The sequence below is a fragment of the Pelophylax lessonae genome (assembly GCF_965119305.1).
Source record: "Pelophylax lessonae genome assembly, chromosome: 12".
Taxonomy (NCBI): Eukaryota; Metazoa; Chordata; class Amphibia; order Anura; family Ranidae; genus Pelophylax; species Pelophylax lessonae.
The window spans coordinates 135,119,744-135,145,193 of NC_138779.1; the positions used below are offsets into that span (position 1 = coordinate 135,119,744).

General features: G+C 45.4%; 1 protein-coding gene across 1 annotated transcript in view; it reads right to left on the minus strand.

Moving 5' to 3' along the window:
- Positions 1-25,450, minus strand: part of CENATAC (centrosomal AT-AC splicing factor) — a 48,152-nt gene that overhangs the window by 16,194 nt on the left and 6,508 nt on the right. The window contains exons 4-8 of the mRNA XM_082273243.1: positions 23,015-23,081; positions 22,853-22,915; positions 10,652-10,716; positions 8,993-9,068; positions 589-619 (exon numbers count right to left, since the gene is read on the minus strand). Coding sequence (XP_082129369.1) covers positions 589-619; positions 8,993-9,068; positions 10,652-10,716; positions 22,853-22,915; positions 23,015-23,081 — 302 coding nt within the window. The remainder of the gene's footprint in view (positions 1-588; positions 620-8,992; positions 9,069-10,651; positions 10,717-22,852; positions 22,916-23,014; positions 23,082-25,450) is intronic.

Sequence of the window (25,450 nt, forward strand, 5' to 3'; positions counted from 1 at the left end):
TTCCTGCACTGGACTGTACTGGAACGCATTAAAAAACACATCAAAAGCGCATGGGAATGCATCAAAAATGCACCAAACCCCAGTACAATAAAAAAAACAGGAAAAAAGCATCTGGAAAAGCACCAAAAACGCACTGAAGCTCGCTAAAAAAAAACTACGTTAAAAATGCACATGCAAAAACGCATCCGCATCGGATCTAGAGAGCATAATACTTGTGTGCGGTCTCTGCCTCCTGGTGGCAGGGTGTGGGTGTGTGTGTAAAATGTGAATCTCACTGGTGGTATGGTTACTGAGAAGCAAGCTGAGTGTACTGGAGTGCAGATTGTATTGGTGGAATGGATATGAGGAAATGAGCCGCGAGTACTAAACTGTAGATCTCACTGTTAAAGGATAGTGAAAAGTCAGCTGTGTGTTCTGGAGTATAGAGATCACTGGGAAGTGAGCAGAGTATGTGCTGAGGCTGAACACCGGGGAAACAGGGAATTTAAAATCCTAAATCAATGTTAACTACTATATACAAAATAGGAAAAGATATACAAGTTATGCACAGAGTACACACATGCCTAATCCCCTATCCAATCTCCTCACCTGTGTGAATGTTGCCTCCATTAGGAGCCACCTATGAGAGGAATGACAGCAGATTAATATTGTAGTTGAGCAGTTTTACTATAAGCCTAGGAGCAAAAAAAATCAGCTATATTCCTTAGGGAAATAATGTCACATGTTGTGAGAAAGACCAACTCATCACTTATCACAACTGTTAATGTTTTAAGGGTGGACATAAGAGGGATGCATGTCCGAGATTTATTGACTCACATTAGGTATTGTGCAGTCTATTTCTAAAAGGAGAACTCCATTTAAATATACATAATAAAGGTTTTAAACACACAAAATATATGCAGCTCTGTCCAGCCACTCATTCTGCGCTTACGATCCCTCTGCATTGCATAGCTAAGCAGGTAACTCCATTTACTTTTGCAGTTCTGCAGGTTCTTGTGTTGTTACATGGCAGGTAAAAGCAGCGAAATATGTTTTAAATGCTTTCTTGCAGTGTTCCTTTTTTGTTAAAGATTTTTAATTCACCACCAGTGTGCTTTTGACTGACTAGAAATTTAGACTGCTCCACAAAAGTCAAGACAATAGTAAAGCCCCCTCCTTCTTGCATTCCTACCCTTTTCTGGGAATGTCTAACTACTGACCCAGCTCCTCAGCCCCTTGTCTCACTATATAATCTTTTTATGTTGCTCTCACTCGGACGTTCATAGTGATGCCTCATGTGTAGTGAAATCACCATTTACATATGCCCGCTGGACCTACGTGCACGTTTTAATTTGCGCATTTACATTATTGCTATTACAATAGGGTGAACAAGCCCCCTTGTGATAGCTTTTGACACTGACAGGTACTCTTTATGGAGACATCAGGAGCATATTAGACCCTTTATCTCCCCTGCCCTTCAAAGCGTCTGATCAAAAAAGGGTACTGGGATCATAGTTGCTTTACAGATTAAAATTTCTTAAACATTTTGAATTTCATACTATAAAAAGTATTACATTTTGCTGTCCTAGAGAGGACGCCCTAAAAAGGATTCTGTACAGCAGGCATCACTAAATGGTAGCCCATGGTCCAGATCAAGGCTGAATCACTGTCGAATACCGACCCACTGCACTTGCACCAACTTAGCAGCCAATCCTTCCCCCAGCCCCGATCTCTGCTCTCATTCTCACAGCAGAGTGGAGAGTGGGAGGCAGGACAGTTCTGGACAGAGGGTAAGTGCAAGAGCTGCCAAAGTTACCCTTTCAGGTTAACTAACATGTTACTGGTTAGCTAGGATGCAGGGCGGCCCTATCAACTAATCACCAGCTTGTTAATATGAAAAGTTAACTCCAGCAGCTCTAGCCCTCTGTCTAGAGCTGTCCTGCCTCCTGCTCTGCTGTGTAAGGTAGGAGAGCAAAGGGGGCTAGGGCATGTGTAGAATGTGAAGGGAGCAGAGAAGGAAACTATAACGCAAAGCCCCCCCCGTCCTTGTGATATGCAGTATGGAGGGGCTAAGAACACTGATGTAACAATGGGTTTATGATATAAGAGGAGAGGGCGGCTTGTGACGTAAAGGATCCAAGTCATCACACAAACAATTTAGGCCTTTGCTGGAAGAAAATGTTACAGATCGAACCTCCGTGAATTTTCATACCCATAACTGTACAGGGTTGGCCCAAACCAGGTTTGATTGTATTCAATGTAATGTAAAAAATTAAAATTTTTGACTTCCTGTAAAATCCATTTATTTTATGTTCATTGACGGACACAGCTTCTGATCTTCTTAACCATTGGGTTATATTGCCCCCTACAGGAGGACGACATTAGACAGAAAAAAAGTAAGTCTGGCTACACCTATAGGCAGTCCCAGGGGGGTATACTCCCTCTCTCTGCTATAGGTACTCTGTTTTGTTACAAGCAGTGTGAGAAGAATTATAACTTCACAGGGGGGTGGGTGCTGTGTCCGTCAATGTTTAGAGAAATGGATATTACAGTAAGTCAAAAATCCCATTATGTCTTTTGTTCATTGACAGACACAGCTTCTGACCTTCTTAACCATTGGGACGTCCCAAAGCAGTGTTAAACATGAGGGGCAGGAACAGAGAAAAATAAATTCCCAAGGCCAACTATAACCAACCAGGTAAACAGGAGCTAAACCAAAACAAAAGGAACTCACCTGAAAAAAAACAATACCCCCTCAAAGAGGATCAGATCCTATAAACAGCAGCCTGCATAAACCTTGCGGCCAAACGAAACATCCACAGATGGCAACACATCCACTTTATAGAACTTTGTGAAAGTGGGCACTGACAACCAAGAAGCCGCCTTGCAAACCTGCGTCACTGAAGCCCGACAACAGAAAGCCCAGGAGGCACTGAGTGCCCGAGTAGAATGCGTCTTGACAGTGAAAAGGAGGAATCTGACCCTGGATGGAATAGACCTGAACCACCTGTCTTATCCATCTGAAAATGGTTGCAGAGGAGTTGGACAACCCTTTCTGAGGGCCATCAGCGAGCACAACGGGCGAGTCTGACTTCCTGAAAGACTCCGTAGCTGCCAGGTACACCCTAATTGCCCGGTCCACATCCAAGGCATGCAAAGCAATTTCCTTCGGATGTGTTGGCTTCAGACACAGGGAAGGCAACACAATGTCTTCATTCAGTATTGAGTATGTGGCCAAGGGCCGTTAAAAGAAGACTGCTAAGGCCGACACCCGACCCTTGATAGTACTCAAAGCCAGTTTCTGCTCACCCCCCCCCCCTTGATCCGAGCCACCGAACAAGAGCGAGGATGAACCCCAAGAGACTCACACCACGCAACGTACGTCTTCCATGTGCAATAGTAGATCTTTCTGGAAGAAGGTTTCCTAGCTTTTAACAGCGTTGGAAACATTGACTCACGACTGCAAAGCAGGATGGAAGATGTGCCCTTGGGACAGCAGATCCTCCGAGAGGAAGCTTCCAAGGAATGTCCGCGATCAGCCGCACTAGATTGGTGTGCCAAGCCCAGCGAAGCCAGTCCGGGGCAACTAAGATGACTGGAATCCCTTCTGCCTCGACCCTACCTAGAAGTCTTCGCAGAAGCTTGAGAGGAGGAAAGGCATAATCAGACGATACTGACCCCACGGAGCCACCAGTTAATCTGTGGCGTCCGCCAGGGGATCCTGTGACCGAGCCACAAACCTCAGCACCTTTCTGTTGAGCCGGGAAGCCAACAGATCCACCTCGAGGATGCCCTACCAGAGACACAACTGATGAAACTTCTCCAAATAAAGGGCTACTCCCCTTGGTCCAATGCCTGCCGACTGAGGTAATCTGGCTGCCAGTTTTCCACCCTAGGAATGTGTACGGCTTAGAGGGCTGGAACGACCCGAACCATTCTGCCCACCTTAGAATGCCGGCTACCTCCAGAGCCGCCGGGACACTTCTTGTGCCCCTCTGGTGACTGACATAAGCCACGGCCGTGGCATTGTCCAATTGAATAAGCACTGGACATCCATGAAGACGATCCGTCCAATGTTCCAGGCACAGTCTGATCGCTCGGAGTTTCAAACATTAATCAGTAGTCTGGACTCTTCCAGTGTCCAGATCCCCTGAGCAGAATATTTGCAGAAGACGCCTCCCCAACAGGACAGGCTGGCATCCGTGTGTCCACTGTCTAATGCAAGGGGAGGAAGGATTTGCCCAGCTGAAGCCTGAAGCAACCATATCAGGGACTCTTTAGTTCCCCGGCTCAGCCGGGTCTGATTGTCCAGAGACTGCGGATTCTTGTCCCATTTGGCCAAAATCTCCCTTGCAGGGACCTCGTATAAAGCTGTGCAAACAGGACCGCCTCGAAGGTAGACACCATCAAGCCCGGCACCTTAATGCATGTCTGGAGGGATTACCATCTGCTGGACAGCAGGAGACTAATTGCAGCCTGTAGTTTCTGGAGTTTGTCCAGAGGAAGGAGTACTCTGGCTAAGTCCAGAGTCAGACCCAGATAGTCAAGCTTGTGGACAGAACCAGAGCAGACTTCTGAAAATTCAGAATTCAGCCAAACTCCCTCAAGCTTGTATGGTTATTTCTAGGTTTTCCACCAGAACAGTAGAAGACTCTGCTCACAGAAGGAGAACGTCCAGGTAGCCCAGTACCGCTAATTCTCTCATTGGCATAACAATGCTTCAACACTTTCGTGAAGAACAGAGATGCAGAGGTGAGACCAAAAGGTAAAGCCACAAACTGAGAATGCTCCTCTCCCACGGCAAAGCGGAGGAAGAGCTGAAGACCGACACATATTGGAATGTAAAGGTAAGCGTCCTTAAAGTGATAGAGGCAAGAAAATCCCCCTGATGCAGGGAAGCCACCACCGTGGGAACGGACTCCATTCTGAATTTCCCACACAAAGCAGTTCAGCGCCTTGAGGCCCAGAATTGGACATACCTTGCCTTCCTTCCTGGGGACAATAAACAGGTTTAAGTAAAAACTCTGAAAACGTTCCGAAATCAGAACCGGGGCCATCACCTGTAAAGAAAAAAGGTCTTACACCGCCCCAAAAAGAGCCTGTAAGCGGACCGGGGACAGTTGCACGTAGGAAGGAAGAACCTTACCAGAAGGTAAGAACAAAATTCGATCTTGTAGCCGGACCGAATGACCTCATGGATCACTTGTTCTTGTACCAGGGGAGTCCATGGGTCCGGGAACCAGCGAAGACGTCCCCCCCCTCCAAATACAGGTGAGGGTGCACCTTCCTGCTGAAGGGGCCTTGCCCGCGGGGCTGGAGAAGCCCGCATTTGACTTGCCAGACCAAGTTCGCTTGGATCCTCTAAAGAGGCATGACAAATAAACCCCTGGACAAGCCTCAAGGAAGGCCCAGGCAGGTCGGGGGGGCCCTGGCAGGAGCCCCCACCAGGTACAACCCCCCCACCCCCAAAATCGCCAGCATAGCACCCTGCCCCCAGGAGGTGGACAAGACCACCCACACAGCCCCATCATAAGTGGATGGCGGGGTAGAATGGGGGGGGGGCAGATGAAGGGGGGTGCCTGAAAGGAAGGAGGGCAATCCGGGGGTCCAACCATCCCAAGCAGGGGCCCACGTCAACCCCAAAACCCTCCAGGGGGGGGGGGGGACAGCTACTCACCATACCAGGAACTAGGCGGGCACCCCTCCAGACAGAACCCCTCGTCATCGAAATTGGGGGCTATCGGCCAGAAGGAACGTTTGCGACTCAGGCTGAGACCCAGTCATACGCGACCTCACAGGCCAGCCCCTGTCCGGTGGAGCTAATGTAAAGAGGAGCTGAGGTCTGCGCACGCTCGCTGGCCAGACTGGGGTGACCACTGGATCTATATTATCCAGCCCTTCGCCTAGTCATGCAGTGGATTGTAGATCTCACAGAGAAAAACCAGGAGAAAAAAAAGTCTATCTAAAAGAAAAAATAACCAGGACCAGAGATCCCAGCAATGAACTAGGTCCCTACTCCTGACTAGACAGAAATAAACTAAAGTACCAATAGCAGAGAGGGAGTAACCCCCTGGGACTGCCCATAGGAGTAGCCAGACTTTTTTTCTGCCTTGTGTCCTACTCCTGTAGGGGGCACTATAACCCAATGGTTAAGAAGATCAGAAGCTGTGTTCGTCAATGATCATTAGAGAAAACATTACACTCGAAGTTTACCTAAAACCCCCAATTATTATATATTTTCTGAAAGCAGACAAACTGTAGAATAAAATCTAAAGCTGCAGTCACGTGATGCTCCAGTCGGGAGTTTTTTTCCCCTCTTTTGTTGGCTGGGTTCATCCTTGGGTATCCACATCACTGCCTGCATTACATGGACACTTCCTAATGGCTGTCCAGCAATGGGGTTCTCTCAGGATCCAGAAGAGACGTGACATCACTGGAGAGGACTGTAGGGGACTGCCCAACTGCAGCACTCAATTAGAGGTCCCCTGAACCAGGAAATGGCACCATTGAGAGACCCTGACTGCAAACTTAGGAAGAACATATCTTGCTTCACAAGGCAAGAAAAAAAAAAATGTATATATTGCCTGGAGATGGGCTATTGCCTGGAGATGGGCTTTCATTTTGTTCAGCTACTGTGCTAGTTGTCCGCTCCAAAATTACATAGATCATACTGATCAAAGATAGTAGCACGACTGCTTTTTATATGCACGAACTGATGTTAAAGAGTAACTCCACTTTTGTTGAGAAAAAAAAAAAAACATTCCCCTCTGGGTGATCTATGTACATTGCAGGGATTTTAACAACCTTTGTTGCAGATTCCTAGCTTTTGTTATTCTGAAGAAATCCCTGTGTGTTTTTCTGTGCACATATACAATGTGTGTCTAACGGGAATGGCTTCATAATTATCGTCAACCAGTTGCTGCACCTGCAGGCCTCCGATTTCCTATTGGGAGTTTCTCACCAAAAATTACATTTTTGTTGTAGGGGATGCCCGAAATCTGACTTGTATGTTAGTGCAGAGCCAATCACACAAGCAGGAAATTAAATATCTGGGGGGGGGGGGGGTTCTGTAAACATTCTGTGCACAGAACATCTCCAGGTAGTCATGTTGCATTGCATTTTACAAAAAATTACAGCGCTGCAGATTAAGAGACAAGCTCATTTTTAATAACATTCAATTACAACTTGTGCCGCAATTGTATATGTATATATGAATATATATATATTAACACATACACAGTACAGACCAAAAGTTTGGACACACCTTCTCATTCAAAGAGTTTTCTTTATTTTCATGACTATGAAAATTGTAGAGTCACACTTCAAGAGGTAGTCACCTGAAATGGTCTTCCAACAGTCTTGAAGGAGTTCCCAGAGATGCTTAGCACTTGTTGGCCCTTTTGCCTTCACTCTGCGGTCCAGCTCACCCCAAACCATCTCGAATGGGTTTAGGTCCGGTGACTGGAGGCCAGGTCATCTGGAGCAGCACCCCAAAACTCTCCTTCTTGGTCAAATAGCCCTTACACAGCCTGGAGGTGTGTTTGGGGTCATTGTCTTGTTGAAAAATAGATGGTCCAACTCAGTGCCGGTTCACACTAGTGCAGCTGCGGAGATCGCATGTAATTCGGAGCGCACTGCTCCTTCATTACATGCGATCTCCTGTGCGGATGCGAATTCAGCCATACACTTTGTATGGCTGAAATTCGCACTGCAACCGCACAAAAAACGCACAGGACCCTTTTTTTCAGCCGCATCAGGATCGGATCGCACAGTGGTTCACACTTGTGTGATCCAATCCTGCGCGAACTGTCAGATCGCACTGCGATATGCGATCAAACTGGGGGTGTCGTTAACATTTAATTGACACCCCCTGCATATCGCATATGGCAGTGTGAACTGCCAGATGTGAGTTTGCGATGCGGGAACACGCCGCAAATTTGCAGCCTTCCCGCATCGCACAAGTGTGAACCGGCACTAAAATGCAAACCGGATGGAATAGCATGCCACTGCAAGATGCTGTGGTAGCCATGCTGGTTCAGTATGCCTTCAATTTTGAATAAATCCCCAACAGTGTCACCAGCAAAGCACCCCCGTGAAATGCTTCACGGTGGGAACCAGGCATGTAGAGTCCATCCGTTCACCTTCTCTGCGTCGCACAAAGACACGTTGGTTGGAACCAAAGATCTCAAATTTGGACTCGTCAGACCAAAGCACAGATTTCCACTGGTCTAATGTCCATTCCTTGTGTTCTTTAGCCCAAACAAGTCTCTTCTGCTTGTTGCCTTTATTTAGCAGTGGTTTCCTAGCAGATATTCTACCATGAAGGCCTGATTTACACAGTCTCCTCTTAACAGTTGTTCTAGAGATGTGTCTGCTGCTAGAACTCCGTGTGCCATTGACCTGGTCTCTAATCTGAGCTGCTGTTAACCTGCGATTTCTGAGGCTGGTGACTCGGATGAACTTATCCTCCGCAGCAGAGGTGACTCTTGGTCTTCCTTTCCTGGGGCGGTCCGCATGTGAGTCAGTTTCTTTGTAGCGCTTGATGGTTTTTGTGACTGCACTTGGGGACACTCAAAGTTTTCCCAATTTTTCGGACTGACTGACCTTCATTTCTTAAAGTAATGATGGCCACTCGTTTTCCTGTACTTAGCTGCTTTTTTCTTGCCATAATACAAATTCTAACAGTCTATTCAGTAGGACTATCAGCTGTGTATCCACCTGACTTCTGCACAACACAACTGATGGTCCCAACCCCATTTATAAGGCAAGAAATCACACTTATTAAACCTGACAGGGCACACCTGTGAAGTGAAAACCATTTCAGGTGATATATATATTTTTATTTGCCATTTTTGAAAGTGGAGTTACCCTTTAAAACTATTTCTTTTACACCAAATGAAAAAAAAAAGAATAAAAAAAAAAAAAAAAAAAAAAAAAAAACACACAAACAACAACAGTAATTGTTTACAAAAATTATACTGCAATGAAAAAAGGGCCAGAGAATTCAGACTACCTGTTGACCGATGTAGGTGAATGATGTAGATGGCATTACAGATGGGTTTTCAAGTACACTGGATACACTGCCGGAACTGGCGAGACATAAATCTATTGTCACTGTATTGTCATTTTGATGATAGTGCAGTCATCACTAACAATTCTAAACAGGACACTTTAAAACACTGTCTATCCCTATTTTCATTGTACTATAGTTGACGTTAATTAAGGACATCTCAATAACAACCTATCAAAATTTTAAAAATACAAAAATTCTAAAATGAATATTGATGCGTTTGTAAACATTATATAAATGTAAAAACTTTCTGCACTATCACTGTGTATTATCCACTTATTACTCAACTCTATATAATATAGGAAGCAGCTAGCACAACTATGCATCCAACCACCGGTACTAAATGCAATAAATGACTATGTGCAACTATGTCTGTAAACATTAACGAGTGTTACATGAACCCAAAATAGCACCAAAATTCAATGCAATGTACACTAAATGCATATGAAAATAGACCTTAAAATAGTGTATATGGAGACTAAATCTTGATTTTTTTTTCCATTAGTGGTATAATGAATTTGTAGTGAAATAAAAATTTCATTGTATGTACTAGAGCTTAACCCCTTTACGACTGCATTACACATAATGTGACATCCAGGAGGTATTGTATAAATCTGGGCACTGCATATGTGTTCTTCTATTTGTGCTGTCAGCGTGCCCGATCACACACTTCCAGCAAGGGGAATGGACTGTAGGTGACAGCCCTGGGTCTCTTACTAACGATTGGGACCCTGTGCGGTTTCTCGTCTGTCAGGATGAGAAAGACTTTAAGGGGAAAAAAAAAAAAAAAAACAAATTGTAAAAAAAAAAAAAAAAACACACAACACCCGTATTTAGGGTAGAACATGTAAGTCTAGCTCCTGCCTCTTCTCCCCTCCGATCTCCCCAACCTGTGACAGCAGGCGGGGGATCCTCTCTTCGCTGTCACAATAACAGCGTTGTATGGGCTCTGCCCATTTGGCAGCATCATTCATTCATAGTTTCCTACAAACGAATGCCTACAAGTACCATCAGCCATTGCTGAGGGCTTGTAGTTCTCAGTGAACTGCAAGGGCGCTGGTGAGTACTCTCGTAGTTCATTGATTATGCCGGCCATTTAGTTAAGTGCCTGCCCGTACGAGGTACAGGAAAACAGCTTACTGCCTGTCTGCAAGATCCAGGCATTACACCCTTAATCTTCTGAATGTGGGTGCAATGCCTTACAGACTGCAGTGAAAAAAAAAAAAAAAAATAATGAATGCATGTTTTTTTTAACCTGCAAAAAAGGCGTGCAATTATTTCTTTGTAAAAATTTAACTTTTGGTGGTGGTACATAGTAATGGCATAAAAATATACAATTAAACTTTTAAAATACTTTTTTTTTTACTATTGTGGGTCAGTTTTCCTTTGATAATGCATCATAATAATCAGGATATATCCATTAATAGTTACCACCAAATGAAAGCCTAATCTGTCCTGACAAACAAAACAAGATATAATCCATCTGAATAGACCAAGTGAAACTCAAACCAAGTCTTTTTTTTTTTTAAGTAAACCACTTTGCTTTAAGCAGCACAAATCAGCAGAAACTGGCAAAATAGGCGTAGAATGGGAATTGCTTACCTGCTTTGCAAATACACACTGTTGTCCCAAGACTCCTCCTCAGCTCCTTCATCATGTTGTATTGGCTATGCAATTCAGGAAATGTTAACAGTTTTGTTTTTTTGTTTTTTAAATCATTTTTTAGAAGGTCTATCTAGAAGAAGTATCAGGCCTTTCTATGTAAAACACATGTACAAGCAGTAAGCAGAGAATTCACAAGAACACAGCAAAGCAAAATAGCAAATCATACATTTTTCTTGTTAGACAAGTAAAATGTAAATATGGTTAGTAGGAAAAAATGGGGGGGAAAACGGGGAAAAAAAAAAAAACAACCCTTTTACCCATCACTCTCTTCTTTACACCTATCTGGACACTTGCAATTTATTGTTTCATGTAACCCTCTCCATTAGATACTTTCATAACAAAATATGGCACCATAAAACATTTGGGGGGCAAACGTGACAAGTATTATTACAGTCCAGAGTAGATCTAGTACAGGTCTACTCTGTTCTACTCAGTTGTTCCAAGAAAACCAATTCATAGAAATCCCTGCACAGCCCTCTAGCACTGGAAAGGTTCAAAAAAAAAAAAAAAAAAAAACTCCTTCAAATTGTTAGGAGCAATATTTCTAGCTGTAATCTCTCACTGGAGTACATCCACAGTAGTATCCCTTTAGGATAGGCGAGGAACTGACCAACATATTAACAGGTTCGCACAATTTCTGAAAAAATGGCAATTCAGTGGCCCATAGGCTTATCTACATTTGGTCATTGAAGACTCACTCCATGGTAGCCAGAGTTCCAACACAGGTGCGTAAGCTCATGTTCAGAATTAGTAAACCTTTGTTTACAGCCCCTTTTCACTTTTTTCTTCATTCCAAAGAATTACAGTGTGTTAGGTAATTAACAAAATCACCTTGGATAATCAGCCAGTTTCCCTGGCTTCTGAATCTAGATTAAAATAACATTGCATTATATTTCAATGCTGAGACTCATCACATGAGGAAGCTGCCAGCCATTTTAAAATTAAAGGTCCTGAAAAGAAGGACCATAAGCTTGAACTCTTACTCTAGGTTGGGAAATCTCATTACGGAATGAGTGTCAAACACCCTGTTAATTGAAATCAATACGAGTAGATCAGATACGCCTTTAAATAGGCATTGTAATCACATAAGCTTTGTTCCGATATACAGGAATTTTTTTAATTCGTTTTTATAACTTGACACAGCACCATTGATATCACTGAACTATCCATGTGTACTTTAGGGTTTAGAAAATACTGCATGCATGATTTGAATGCACACTGCATGAAACTAAATATATGTGACTTGTACCACTGAATTTGTCATAATGTGAAAAGCAAATAAGAATATTAATAAAAATATGTAGAACAGAAAAAGACTGAATGTTAAATATAAACCCCCAGGTGCTGCCTTTCTTCCCACGCATGCATCAACATGTTTTTCATGCTTAAACCCTTAGCCTAGATTTACACCATTGTTACTGCATAATCATGTTTTTTTAGAGCATTTTAAATGACTTCTAAAGCTTTATGCTTTTTATTTTTTTGTAGCAGGTCGTTAAGAGTGATTCTTAAGGCAGGTGTTTTTTTTTTCCTATCCTAATGCGTTAAGATAAAAAAACTTCTGTGGGCAGCAGCTCCCCCCCCCCCCAATACTTACCTGAGCCCCATCTTGATCTAGTGATGTTGCGTGAAAGATACGAAGTTCAGGGACTCTCCGTCCTCATTGGTTGAGACAACAGCAAGTGCCATTGGCTCCCACTGCTGCCAATTAAAGTCAGTGACTCAATGGGGAGAGAGAGGGGGTGAGGCCAAGCCGCGGCTCAGTGTCTGAATTGACACAGCAGCAGCTCGGATGCCCCCATAGCAAGCTGCTTGCTGTGGGGGCACTCAGCAGGAGGAAAGAGCCAGGAGTGCTTGTGAGGGACCCGAGAAAAGGAGGATCAGGGATGGTCTGTGCAAAACCATTGCATGAAGCAGGCAAGTATGATATTTTAATCAAAAAACTGAATTTTTGTAAAATCTTACCTGTAAAATTCCTTTCTCTGAGTCCTCCGACAGTCGCCGCCTCTTCATATTCGTCACATATGGGGTATTAGACTTTGCTCCGAAGGAGTAGCTAGGCAACAGAATATGTTAACATTAAAGCTTTTAACATATCCCACCCTCAAGGGGTGGTCCCCTCAGTCAATACCCTCCTACTTCCTGCAACCATATCTCAGTTTCAGTGGAATAGCAGTAGAGTATACAACCAAACCCCAAAAGAGGGGCGGGGGCGGCGACTGTCGGAGGACTCAGAGAAAGGAATTTTACAGGTAAGATTTTACAAAAATTCCGTTTTCTCTTACGTCCTCCGACAGTCGCCGCCTCTTCATATTCGTCACATATGGGGACGTCCCAAAGCAGTGCAAACATGAGGGGTGGGAAACGCATCCGCGCCGAAAGGCAACGCAGTCTCCGCATCAAAGAAAGGAACCTTACCAAAGGAAGGAAACCAGCTGGGCAACAGGAAAAAACAAGTGCTCAACAGGAGCAACAACCCAGGAAAAGACAAATAACCAGGGGATAAAAAACTTATCCCAACAGCCAGAGGTCCCCAACAAGGGACCCTAGGGAATCGCCGCACTAAGAACCTTGCGGCCAAAGGAAGCATCCGCCGATGCCTGAACATCTACTTTGTAGAATTTTGTGAAAGTGTGCACGGTCGACCAGGTCGCCGCCTTACACACCTGGGCTACAGAAGCCCCATGACGACAGGCCCAAGACGTACTCAGAGATCTAGTAGAGTGCGCCTTCACAGGCACAGGGGGAACCTTCCCCTGCAAAGCATAGGCCTGTTCAATGGTCTGCCTGATCCATTTGGCGATGGTAGAGGCCGACGTCGCCATGCCCTTCCGAGGACCCTCTGGAAGAACAAACAAGGAATCCGTCTTTCGAAAAGACTCAGTCGATTTAAGGTAAACCCTTATCGCCCGAACAACATCCAAAGAATGTAATCTCACCTCCTTTGGATGTTTAGGCTTCGCGCACAGCGAAGGCAAGACAATATCCTCATTAAGATGGAATTCCGAAACTCGCTTCGGAAGAAAAGAAGGATTAGGTCGCAAGACCACCTTATCCAAAAGAACAACCAGATACGGAGACTTGCAGGACAAAGCCGCCAGCTCCGACACTCTGCGAGCCGAAGTGATCGCAACCAAAAAGGCGACCTTTTTGGACAACATAGACAACGAGATCTCCCTGATCTGTTCAAAAGGAGCACGTTGTAACACAGATAGAACGAGATTCAAGTCCCAAGGGGGCAGAGGATCCCTCCTAGGAGGAACCAGATGCCGCACTCCCTGAACAAAAGTGCTAACCAAGGAGTTGGAAGCCACGGGACGTTGAAACAGAACGGCCAGCGCAGACACCTGACCCTTTATCGTAGCCAGCGCCAAACGCTGATCGACACCCGTTTGAAGGAAAGACAGCACTCGGGAAACCGAGTACGTGCGGGGTGAAAACCCCCTGGACTCACACCAGGCAAAATAGGCCTTCCAAGTACGGTAATAAACCTTCCCCGAGGAAGACTTCCTCGCGTTGATCAAGGTATGAACGACCTCTGGGGAGAGACCCTTCTCCTTCAGGACCTCGGTCTCAACAGCCAGGCCGTCAAAGCCAGCGACTGTAAAGCAGGATGGTATATCGGCCCTTGAGACAGGAGATCGTCTCGAAGAGGCAGACGCCACGGGGCGTCGACCGCCAGATTCACGAGGTCTGCGTACCAGGACCGGCGAGGCCAGTCCGGAGCCACAAGAATCACCATGCTGCGTTCCGAGTGTAACCTGCGAAGGAACCTGGACAGCAACTGAATCGGTGGAAACGCGTACATCAGCTTGTACTGATGCCACGGGGCCACTAACGCGTCCGACGCGTCTGCCTGAGGGTCGCGCGTCCTTGCCACGAACCTTCTCACCTTGTTGTTGAGACGAGACGCGAACAGGTCCACATCTGGAAGACCCCACTTCGCGCACAACATCTGGAAGACAGCCGGGTGGAGAGACCATTCCCCCTGATCCAGGGTCTGGCGACTCAGATAGTCCGCCTGCCAGTTCTCCACCCCTGGAATGTGAACCGCCGTTATCGCCGGGACATGAGTCTCGGCCCAAGACAGAATGTCGGCCACTTCTCGAGCCGCTCGGGCACTCCTGGTGCCCCCCTGGTGGTTAATGTAGGCCACCGCCGTGGCATTGTCCGTCTGCACCCGAACCGGGCAGCCCTGCAGCCGGTCCGTCCAGCGATGAAGACAGAGATTTATCGCACGCAATTCCAGAATGTTGATCGGAAGGGAGGACTCCCCCTCCGACCAAGTCCCCTGGGCGGACAGAACGCCCAGAACACCACCCCAGCCCGACAGGCTGGCATCCGTAGTGATTACCGTCCACGAGATAGGACGAAACGACTTGCCCCCGGACACCATCGGGGACTGGAGCCACCACAGAAGGTCCCTTCTGGTGCGATGACTCAACGAGATTTGAAGATCCAGAGATTGAGGTCGCCCGTCCCACATGGACAGGATCTCCGCTTGAAGACCCCGCGTGTGAAACTGGGCGAAGGGAATCGCCTCGAAGGCCGAGACCATCAATCCCAGACATCGCATGCACGTCCGCAGAGACGAGTGCGGAACGTCCCTGAAGGACCCGACTTCCTCCTGAAGAGTTCTGAGTTTGTCTTCCGGCAGGAAGACCTTCGCCTGCACCGAGTCCAGAAGCATTCCCAGGTAGGGAAGACGAACCGACGGACTCAGTGTCGACTTGGGAAAATTTATCGTCCAACCAAACTCCTGCAGAGTTTGCAGTTTGCATCGTGACAGACAGGTCCTTCTCCAGACCCTGGCTGGTCGCAGACCGAACCAGAATGTCGTCCAGATACCCCAGGACAGAAATGCCCTGGGCCCTCAATAATGCCAGAACCGGTGCAAGCACCTTGGTGAAGACCCGCGGAGCCGAGGCGAGACCAAAAGGCAACGCCACGAACTGGTAGTGATCCTCCGCAATGGCGAATCGAAGGTACCTCTGGTGACCCTCGGAAATGGGGATGTGAAGATACGCATCCTTCAAATCGATGGAGGCCATGAATTCCCCCGGAACCAGGGCAGCCACCACCGACCGCAGGGATTCCATGCGGAAATTGCGAACCCGCACAGAGCGGTTCAGAGCCTTCAAGTCCAGAATTGGACGAACCTTGCCCTCCTTTCTGGGCACGGTGAACAGATTGGAATAAAACCCCCGAAATCTGTCCCGATGAGGCACCGGAACCACCACTCCCTGAGCCCTCAGGTCCCGCACCGCCAGGTGCAGGTCCCGTAAACGCTCTGGAGACAGTTGAAGATTTGAGGGAAAAATCTGCTCTCCGGCCGAGAGAGAAACTCGATCTTGTAACCAGATGGAACGATCTCCTGAACCCATCTGTCCCGCACGCGGGCCAACCAGGGCTGAAGAAAACCGAGCAAGCGTCCCCCCACTCCAAAACTGGGTGAGGGCGCCCCTTCAGGCCGCACTGTTATGGGCTGCGGATCCAGATTGACCGGACTTCTGTTTTCCAGACCAGGGCTTCTTCTGAGAGCCTTGACCTTTGAACGGTTTGCCCTTGTAGTGCGACCGAAAGGCACGAAAGGACCCCTGAGGGGGCCGGAAATTAGCATGCTTCTTCCCAGAAGCCCCCTTAGCCTTGGGGAAATGGGGCAAGAGAGTGCTCTTACCTCCGGTGATCCCCTTAATCAACACATCCAAGGACTCCCCAAAAAGGCGAGACCCATCATAAGGCAGATTGGCTAAGGTCTTACGTGAAGATTGGTCCACCGACCAACATTTCAACCAAACCAGGCGGCGAGACAACACCGCCACGCTGTGCACACGTGCAGCCAACGGGACTAGGTCCAAGTCCGCATCACACAGATACACGACACCCTGGTGGATTTGATCCACCATATCCAGGGTCGCCGGCGAGGCCGAATCGGCCACTAGGACGCGCCTAAGCATCTGCGTCCAACTTGCGACAGCCTGGGCCGCCATGAGAGAGGCAAACAGAGCCTTAAGCATAGAACCCGTAACAGAATAAGTATGACGGGCAAGAGACTCCAATCTCCTATCCGTGGCATCACGGAACACAGGGGAATCCTCTGCAGGAATCGCAGTGGATTTGTTTAAAACCGCAATTGCGTGATCCACTGGGGGTGGCAAACACCACCTTTCATCAGTGGAAGGCGAGAAAGGATAACGCAGCTTGAACCTACTTGGTACAGCAAAAGGTTTGCGTAGATTGCGCCATTGTTCCTTAACAGCGCGCTGAAAATCATCATTGCAGGGAAAAACCTGCGGCGTCCTGCATTTCCTCTGCGTCCCATAAGCCGCCAAGGCAGCGGGGGGGGACACACTTCATCCTGCAAACGCAGCGTTTGTTTTATGGAAGCAATCAATTCATCCATGATTGCAAGCTCTTCAGGCGAGCCAGGGGGAGAATTATCAACCCCTTCAACTTCAGCCTCCACCTCGGACCCCACTAGATCCAGGGAGGAGCGGGACCCCGATAAGGAGGCCCCCGCCATAACAGCCCCATCACCTTCACCCTCAGAATCAGAGGAAAGAGAAACTCTGGGTCTTTTAGTAGATTGAGCAGCCACCAGCATCTGCACCTGAGCACCAAGGCCAGCCACAATAGTGGCTAAATCCCCCCCCTGGGGGGGAAACAGCGGTCCCCTGGCTTTCCACCAAGGCGGTAGGAAATTTGCCCTCCTGAGAATCCATTGCCCCAATTACAAATGCCGGATAATAAAGGGTTAACTGCCCCTTTAACAAGCGCGGCGAGCGCAGCCCACCGCACCACACACAAACACAATGAGACCCCACAGGGACAATAAAACTGACACAGGCAATGGATAAGAAGGATATAACCTGAGGGAGACCCTCGCCGCTGCTGCTGCCTCGATCAGTGTATCCTGGAGAAGAGGAAGTGGTGCGGCCAGGGCGCTCTATTAAAGCCTATGGGAGGCTACAAGAAAATGGCCGCCATGCATGTAGAACATGCGGCCGGAGCGAGTGTAGGCAAAATGGCGCCGAAACCGCCGCTCCACAGTACAGTAATGCACACATGTCATCCATGTATAAAAAAACATGTTAGATCGCCGCAGCGATCGCTGTATAGTGCCCAAACATGCCACAAAACATGCCCCACAGCACACAGCTTCTCACACTGACAAGGCTGACACACACAGTGTCACACAGCTCCCCCCCCCCCCTTGCAGCCCACAGCATGCAGCCGAGTGATAGGGAGTGTGAACAGAGGCAGGTTACACAGTCCCAGACTGACACCCCCCCAGACAGACAGGTCCCCACATAGAAACACTTACCTCACAATGGCGTGGGGGACCCGCACAGGCGAACAAGCCGCTGCACATGAGGCAGGGAGAGTCGCATACAAGACGCACAGAATGGGGGTTAAGAAACCGCACAGCGTCCAGTGAGGTAGCCACCTCACCAATCATCCCTGCACCGAACAGGGATGGGTCGTTCACTGTGCCAGGAGCGTTACCTAGCTGAACGCTCGATGGCAGGCTGGGAAGCCACTGACCCACGACCTGCAACCAGGGGGATCAGCCCGAGACCCAGCCCGCATGATCCTCTTCATCCGAAGAACTAACTAATGCTGACAAAAAGAACAGCTAAGTAAAGGTAGAGAGAAAACTCAAACAAAAAATCAAAAAAGAAGAAAGTCTGGGGCACAAAGCCCCAGCACAGAGAGAGCCAGCCACTCCTGACAAGCTAGACATTGAAACTGAGATATGGTTGCAGGAAGTAGGAGGGTATTGACTGAGGGGACCACCCCTTGAGGGTGGGATATGTTAAAAGCTTTAATGTTAACATATTCTGTTGCCTAGCTACTCCTTCGGAGCAAAGTCTAATACCCCATATGTGACGAATATGAAGAGGCGGCGACTGTCGGAGGACGTAAGAGAAATATATAATGATAATAATATCACTAAGCACAAACCTCCGCCAAAATATACTAGAATGCATGTAAAGCAGGTAAAATAAGTATGGAACACGTCACAATTTTTGCTAGGTAAATATATTTCTAAAAGGTGCTATTGAAGTTTTGACCACGTCGGTAACAACTCATGCAATCCATTCATACAAAGAAATCAAAACAAATTAGTTAAGAAATTAGGTTATGTGTAATAAAATGGAATGACACAGGAAAAAAGGTATTTTAACATGCTAACTGAAATTTAATACTTCGTACAAAATCCTTTAATAATGTAATGACAGCTTCCACACCACTTCTGTATGGAGACACTAGTCGCATGTATTGCTAAGGTGAGATTTTATTCCATTCTTCCACACAGTCTTCAAATCTTGAAGGTTCCGTGAGCCTCTTCTATGAACTCTGATTTTTAGTTCTTTCCATAGATTTTCCATTTGATTCAAGTGGGGTGATTGGCTGGGTCATTCCAAACAGATTTAATTTTCTTTCTTTGAAAGCAATTGAGAGATTCCTAGGCTTTGTGTTTGGGATCATCGTCTTGCTGACATGTCCACCCTCATCTCATCTTCGTCATTCTGACAGATGGCAGCAGAATTTTATCAAGAATGTCTTGGCATATTTTTCCATTCGTCCTCCTTTTAACGATATGAAGTTTGCCAATACCGGAAGCTGAAAAACAGCCCCACGCCACGATGTTCCAACTTCCAAACTTCACTGTTGGTATGGTGTTTTGGGGTGATGTGCAGTGCCATTTGACCTCCAAATGGCGTGTATTATGGCGTCTCATCTGACCAGACTATATTCTCCCAGTACTTTACAGGCTTGTCAAAATGTTGTGCAGCAAACTTTAAACCAGCTTTAACATGTTGTTTCTTCAGCAATGGAGTCTTGGGTGTTGTGTGCATACAGGCCATGGTGGTTGAATGCATTACTTATTGTTTTCTTTTAAACAATTGTGTCTGCTAATTCCAGGTCTTTCTGAAGCGCTCTACAAGTGATCCTTGGCTCTTGGTCAACTCCTCTGATAATTCTTTTCACTCCTCTGTCAGAAATTTTGTGAGGAGCACCTGGCTGGGGTGAAACTATGTTTTTTCCACTTCTGGATTATGGCCCCGACAGTGCTCACTGGAACATTCAGAAGTTTAGAAATGCTTCTGTAACCAATGCCATCAGTATGTTTTGCAACAATAATTTTGCTAAGGTCTTGAGCTAGCTTTTTGCTATTACCCATAATGAGTGGTTTCTTGTGACACCTTGGTAATGAGACACCTTTTTGTAGGCCATCAATTGAGACTGAACCAACCAATATTAAATTTGCACTGATAAGGGGCAGGATTGCTTTCTAATTATTCAGAGGATTTCAGCTGGCATCTTGGCTTTCCATGCGTGTTCAATACTTTTTTCCTGTGTCATTCTATTTTATTACACACAACTTATTTCTGAACTTATTTGTTTTCTTTGTATGTATGGATTGCATGGGTTGTTACCAACATGTGGTAAAAATGTAATGTCAAAAGCACCTTTAGAACTATATTTACCTAGAAAAAAATACATAAAATGGTGATGTGTTCAATACTTATTTTACCCCCTGTATATGCATTATTCATGAGCTCCCATTAAAGTCTAGGGGGCCAAAAACACAGTATGCTGCACCAAAAGCACCTGCACCTTCACAAGAATTGCACTGCACCATGTTGCATTGATGTGATTTACAAGGTTTTGCACAGTAATGCAACAGTAAATGCAGAGAAAAATCGCACTAGTGTGAACGAGACCTTCAAAGAGGTGATAAATTCCCCCAAAACCATTTAACAAGTTGCAGCTTACCAATTGTTAGATATGGTGGTTGTATTTGGTTTCTTTTTTTAGGCTTTTTCCCTTAATTACCACCTGCTGACTCAGCCAGTAAAGCCCCGTGCACATGGGCCAAATGTCAGGAGATAACAAGCGGTTAAATTAAAAAAAAAAAAACAGCCGACATTCGGCCCTTGTGTATGTCGGTCTGTCCTGCCAGACGTGCATGCTGGAAAGCCAGCAGCTGACCGACTCCTGATCATTGCTCTCAGCCAATAGCGGAGCGCGCTGATCAGAGTGTTCTGGCCATGGGCCGCCCCGTCAGAACAAAACAGCTCAGTTGGAGAGATCGCTGAACCTCGCATGGTTAATACAATGGCTCTGACCAGAGCTGTCAATTACCTGGCTTAAGTCTGCTATTTTTCAACTTCCTTGAACAGACAAAGCTGTCCAGCCAAAGAAGTAATTAAAGAGTTGAGACAAACCATTTAACACTTACAGAGGTGCGTACAATGGTTAGCTTTATTTCTTTTTATGCAAAAAGAAAAAAAAAAAAAACTGCTTGGTGTAACTGCTTATAACGTATTAGCTGGAGTTCAGCTTCAATTTGTTAGTCAAGTCCATGTAAATCTGCTAGTCTAAAGGGCACTTTCACACCGATTTGGTGCAGTTTTCCGACAAGTACAGCGCAATGTACCCCTAGGTTAGCTACGCTTTGCCAGAGATTTCTTTTATGTCCTTGGGTTTTGGTGCACTATCTGAAAGCACACCAAAACTCCTACAGGCAGGACTTTTGGTGTGTTTTCAGAATGTGTACCAAAAGCGCTTCCCCCCAATCCCCCAACACAATTACTTCAAAGGTCTAAGAAAATCAATATTTCAGTACAGAATACACTCAAGTTAATTTTAGGGCATACAAACTACCCAATTTTTTGATAAAATATAAAAGCTGAGATTGCACCAAGTAAATAGATACCAAACATGTCAAACCTTAAAATTGCATGCACCCGTGAAATGGTGACAAACTTCATTGATGACACTTTTAAAAAATGTTGTTTTTTGGGGGGGGGGGGGATGGAAAATTATTGTGCTTGGGTGTAACTATTTTTTTACAATTTGAGAAAAAAAAAAAAAAAAAAAAAAAAAAAGGTTCTGTACTTTAACTTTTTCAGTTATCTCATAGGGGACAAAAAGTCCCCTATATGATGATTTTTTGGTGACAGATTAAATTTATTGAGATATCCAGGGTCTAAAAGACCTCTCTGGATGACTGGATGTCTCTCCTGTGCTCAACTGAATGGAATGCAATGCAGATCGCATTGCAAACACATTCTTTCCCAGGTATGCTGGCCAGGGACACAGAGGTGTTCTGCCGATAACTCCAACGATGTTATTTTCAGTGAGTGTACACCAGGAATAATTGGAGATTTCGCCCACTTGATGTGGTCACACAACACCTGCAGCCTTTACACTTTGGTAGATGCTATAATTAATGGAGATTGTTGGTCAAAAATCTCCAGTATTTATAGCATCTACCAGAGTGTAAAGGCTGCCAGTGTTGTGAGAAAACACCAAGTGATCGAAATCTCCTATTAATCCTGGTGTACACTCACTAAAAATAAGGTCGGAGTTCTCGGCAAGATGGAGTTTTCGGCAGAACACCGGAAGTGATGTCAAACACGTTGCTTTCCAGGTCAGCAACAAGGTAGGAAAGAGAGCGGACTGAAGTTCGCTCTGCTCCCTCCAATCCACCTGGTGGCACCTACTATGTCAGACCTGGGCCCGAAGATGGACAAGCGGAGCCCGGGATACATGTCGGGAGGAGGGTGGGGGCAGCGCCGTTACTGGGGTGTGTGGAAGCAATCCGTCGGCAACACAGCTGTAGCCACCGTGAATGTATGTAAAACCCCTCGCTGTCAGGTCCGTACGAAATACAGGCCTGGCAGCGAAAGCGTTATTACTTCATTAGAAATGCAGATATCGTAGGACAGGAAGCGTATTACTAGGCCAGATCACCAGGCAAAATAAAGGGAGAAAAAAAAAGCCTAAAAAATATTATATATATAATATATATATATATATATATATATATATATATATATATATATATATATATATATATATATATATATATATAAATAAATGCAGCCGCGCACATCTAAGGATTGGTAAGCTGCAGTATATTACATTTTTGTTTTTGGGTTTAATACATCTTTAAGACTGGCAGCTGTTGACTGGCAAGCACATTAGTTACATTTTTAAGAACATAGGTAAAAAGATACTTCACTATATGAAATTAACTTTTACATCTGGTACACCGAAACAATGTTGTGTAACCATTGTGGTTTGTGGTGGATACTGTTCTGTAGTTCTTTGCTAACAAACCTCTAGGGTATTCTGTAATATCTCACGTCTGCTCTGCTCTACCCTCTGAATTTGATCAGCCATCTGTGAATAGGAAGAAAAAAAAGAAAGAAAAAACCTCAGTAGGTCAAGAAACAATACACACTTAGGCAGAACTTTAGGCTCACAATAAAAAATGCCAACCTGTTTAATAAAAACGTCCTCCGTTTCCTCATAGCCTTCTAAAGCTTTGGTTACTGAAGATTTGAACCTAGAAGCACACAAATATTGTTCAAGGGACTTTATTAGCAATACTTAGTACTTGAAAAGAATGTTTGGGGTGGTATGCAACGGAACATATTTATGAACACATACAATAAAATATGTTGAGGATTGATAAGTGAGGTAATCTTCAATTCTGATCGCAATAGATAAACTAAGAGTTTCTAGCCTTCCCTGACCCAACTAATATAAAATGTTTTTATGACCATTGCTGTGTCACAGCTAGGGACATTTCTCTTCATTACTTCTACTGGTAAAAATATTGTAACCAGGGCAGGAAGTGATTTATAAAAAGAATCCCCATTTGAGGGGCCCAAAACAAAAAAAAAAAAAATGTAGAACGGTTGCCATGTTATGTACATATAAATATTTCCATTCTTCCAACAATTCAGCTTTTAACCACTTAAGGACTAGAGGGTTAATGACCAGGCCATTTTTTATGATAATGTTACATGCTGCTGTACTTCTGTAAAACTTCAATAAACATTTATTGAGCCCGGAAAAACTAGAAGCCGATTGGTTACTATGCACAGCTGCACCAGATTCTGTGGGCACTAGTTTTAGTAACTCTCCCTCACTGTCTTCATATTTATCAGTACTACCTCCACTGAAGTCAGTGTTTATTTAAGGTCCACACCTCCTGCTAAAATCTTCATCATCCTGCAGCACCAAGCGTGTCGGATGACAACGAATACACTCAGAAGTGGTGGATCCTGATGATTTCAGTGTCAAGTGTAGCTCTTTGCAAGACTGGGAAGACTGGTTGCAATGGAGATTGTACAAGTATTAGAACTTTATTGTTTACATTTTTTGGACATTATGACAGTGTTTAATTAAAGCACTTTGACCACTTGCTTACTGGGCACTTTTACCCCCTTCCTGCACAGGCTGATTTTTAGCTTTCATCGCTGTCACACTTTGACACTGTACCAAAACAAAATTGGTATCGTTTGTTCACAAAAATAGAGCTTTCTTTTGGTGGTATTTAATCACTACTTGTTTTTTTTGCTGAACAAAACTTTGAAAAAAAAAAAAAAAAATCTTTTCAGTTTGTTATTTAATTTTGCAAAAAGGTAGTTTTTCTCCTTCACTGATGTGTGCTGATGAGGCTGCACTGATGAGTGGCATTGATTGGCAGCACTGGTGGGCACTTTTGTGACTGCACTGATAATCAGGACACTGAAAATCAGTGCCCCGATTATCAGTGTAAATGTCCCTTTTAGAGAAGCCAGTTATCGGCCTGAGAAAAAGAGTGCCGATAACCGACACAGCTGATCATGTAGTAAAGAGCTGCTGATTGGCTCTTTACCTCTATATGTGATCAGAAGTGTCCTCCGGACACTGCGATCATAGAGTGCCCTGCCTGCACCCCGCAGCAGGCTGGCCCAACAGGCGCCATCATACGACTGCATCCCAGAACTAGACCACTGCGCTATAGCTGTCATTCAGCTACAGCGTGGTCGGCAAGAGGCTAAATGGTATGTTTGGGCCAAAATATTTCCATTACTTGCGCTGTATCATAGTGTAGTAGCATTGGCTATATAAAGTATGGGACGCTGTGTTCTGCAGCAGTAAAGACTTCTCGTCTATTGCCAGAAAAAAATCGAATCAGCCCGGATTCTTCTCAGCCAATTCAGGAGAAGCCTTTTATTTTTATCAATGAATACAAGGCTTGTATGGAGATTGGAGTGGAATGATGTCATCTACCCACCTCTCTAACTCTGCAATTCAGAAAATGTCTTTTATCCATTGATAAAAATATACGGCTTCTCCTGAAAGTCTGAAAAGCATTCTGACAGCAGACAGAAAGTCACAAAATTGCTGCATAACACATAAGCACAGAACACAGAACAAAATTGCTGCAGAGGCTCGCTCCCGCTGTACTCAGTCACAGCAGGAGTCGGGCCAGGGGAGGAGCGGCGGGGAATCGAGTTTGGAGATCCGCCCGCTTGTGTAAACACAAGCGGCTGCGGGCGGATCTCCTAAGTGACAGGCAGTGACAGATTGCAGGGTTCAGCATAGCTGAACATGCGATCTGTCCCTGTGTCACTCAGTCACCTCCCCCCCACACACGTTAGTAAAAACTATTTAAAGAGACGGTGACCTGACTTCTGCTTTAAACCCATCAGTATCTCATGTTTTGCTTTCATTACAAAGATAATTTTTAAAGGATAGGTTTACTCTTTTTTAACATGTTATATCGGTATTTTGGGTGTAACATATTACTGTGCTCCAGTCCGCATACCCCCCTCCCCCAATGTGACAGCAGGTGGGGGATCCTCTCCCTGCACCCACTGTCACAATTTAAAAACAGCATGACCATACGGGGCTCTGTGAACACAACCGAGTCATTCACAC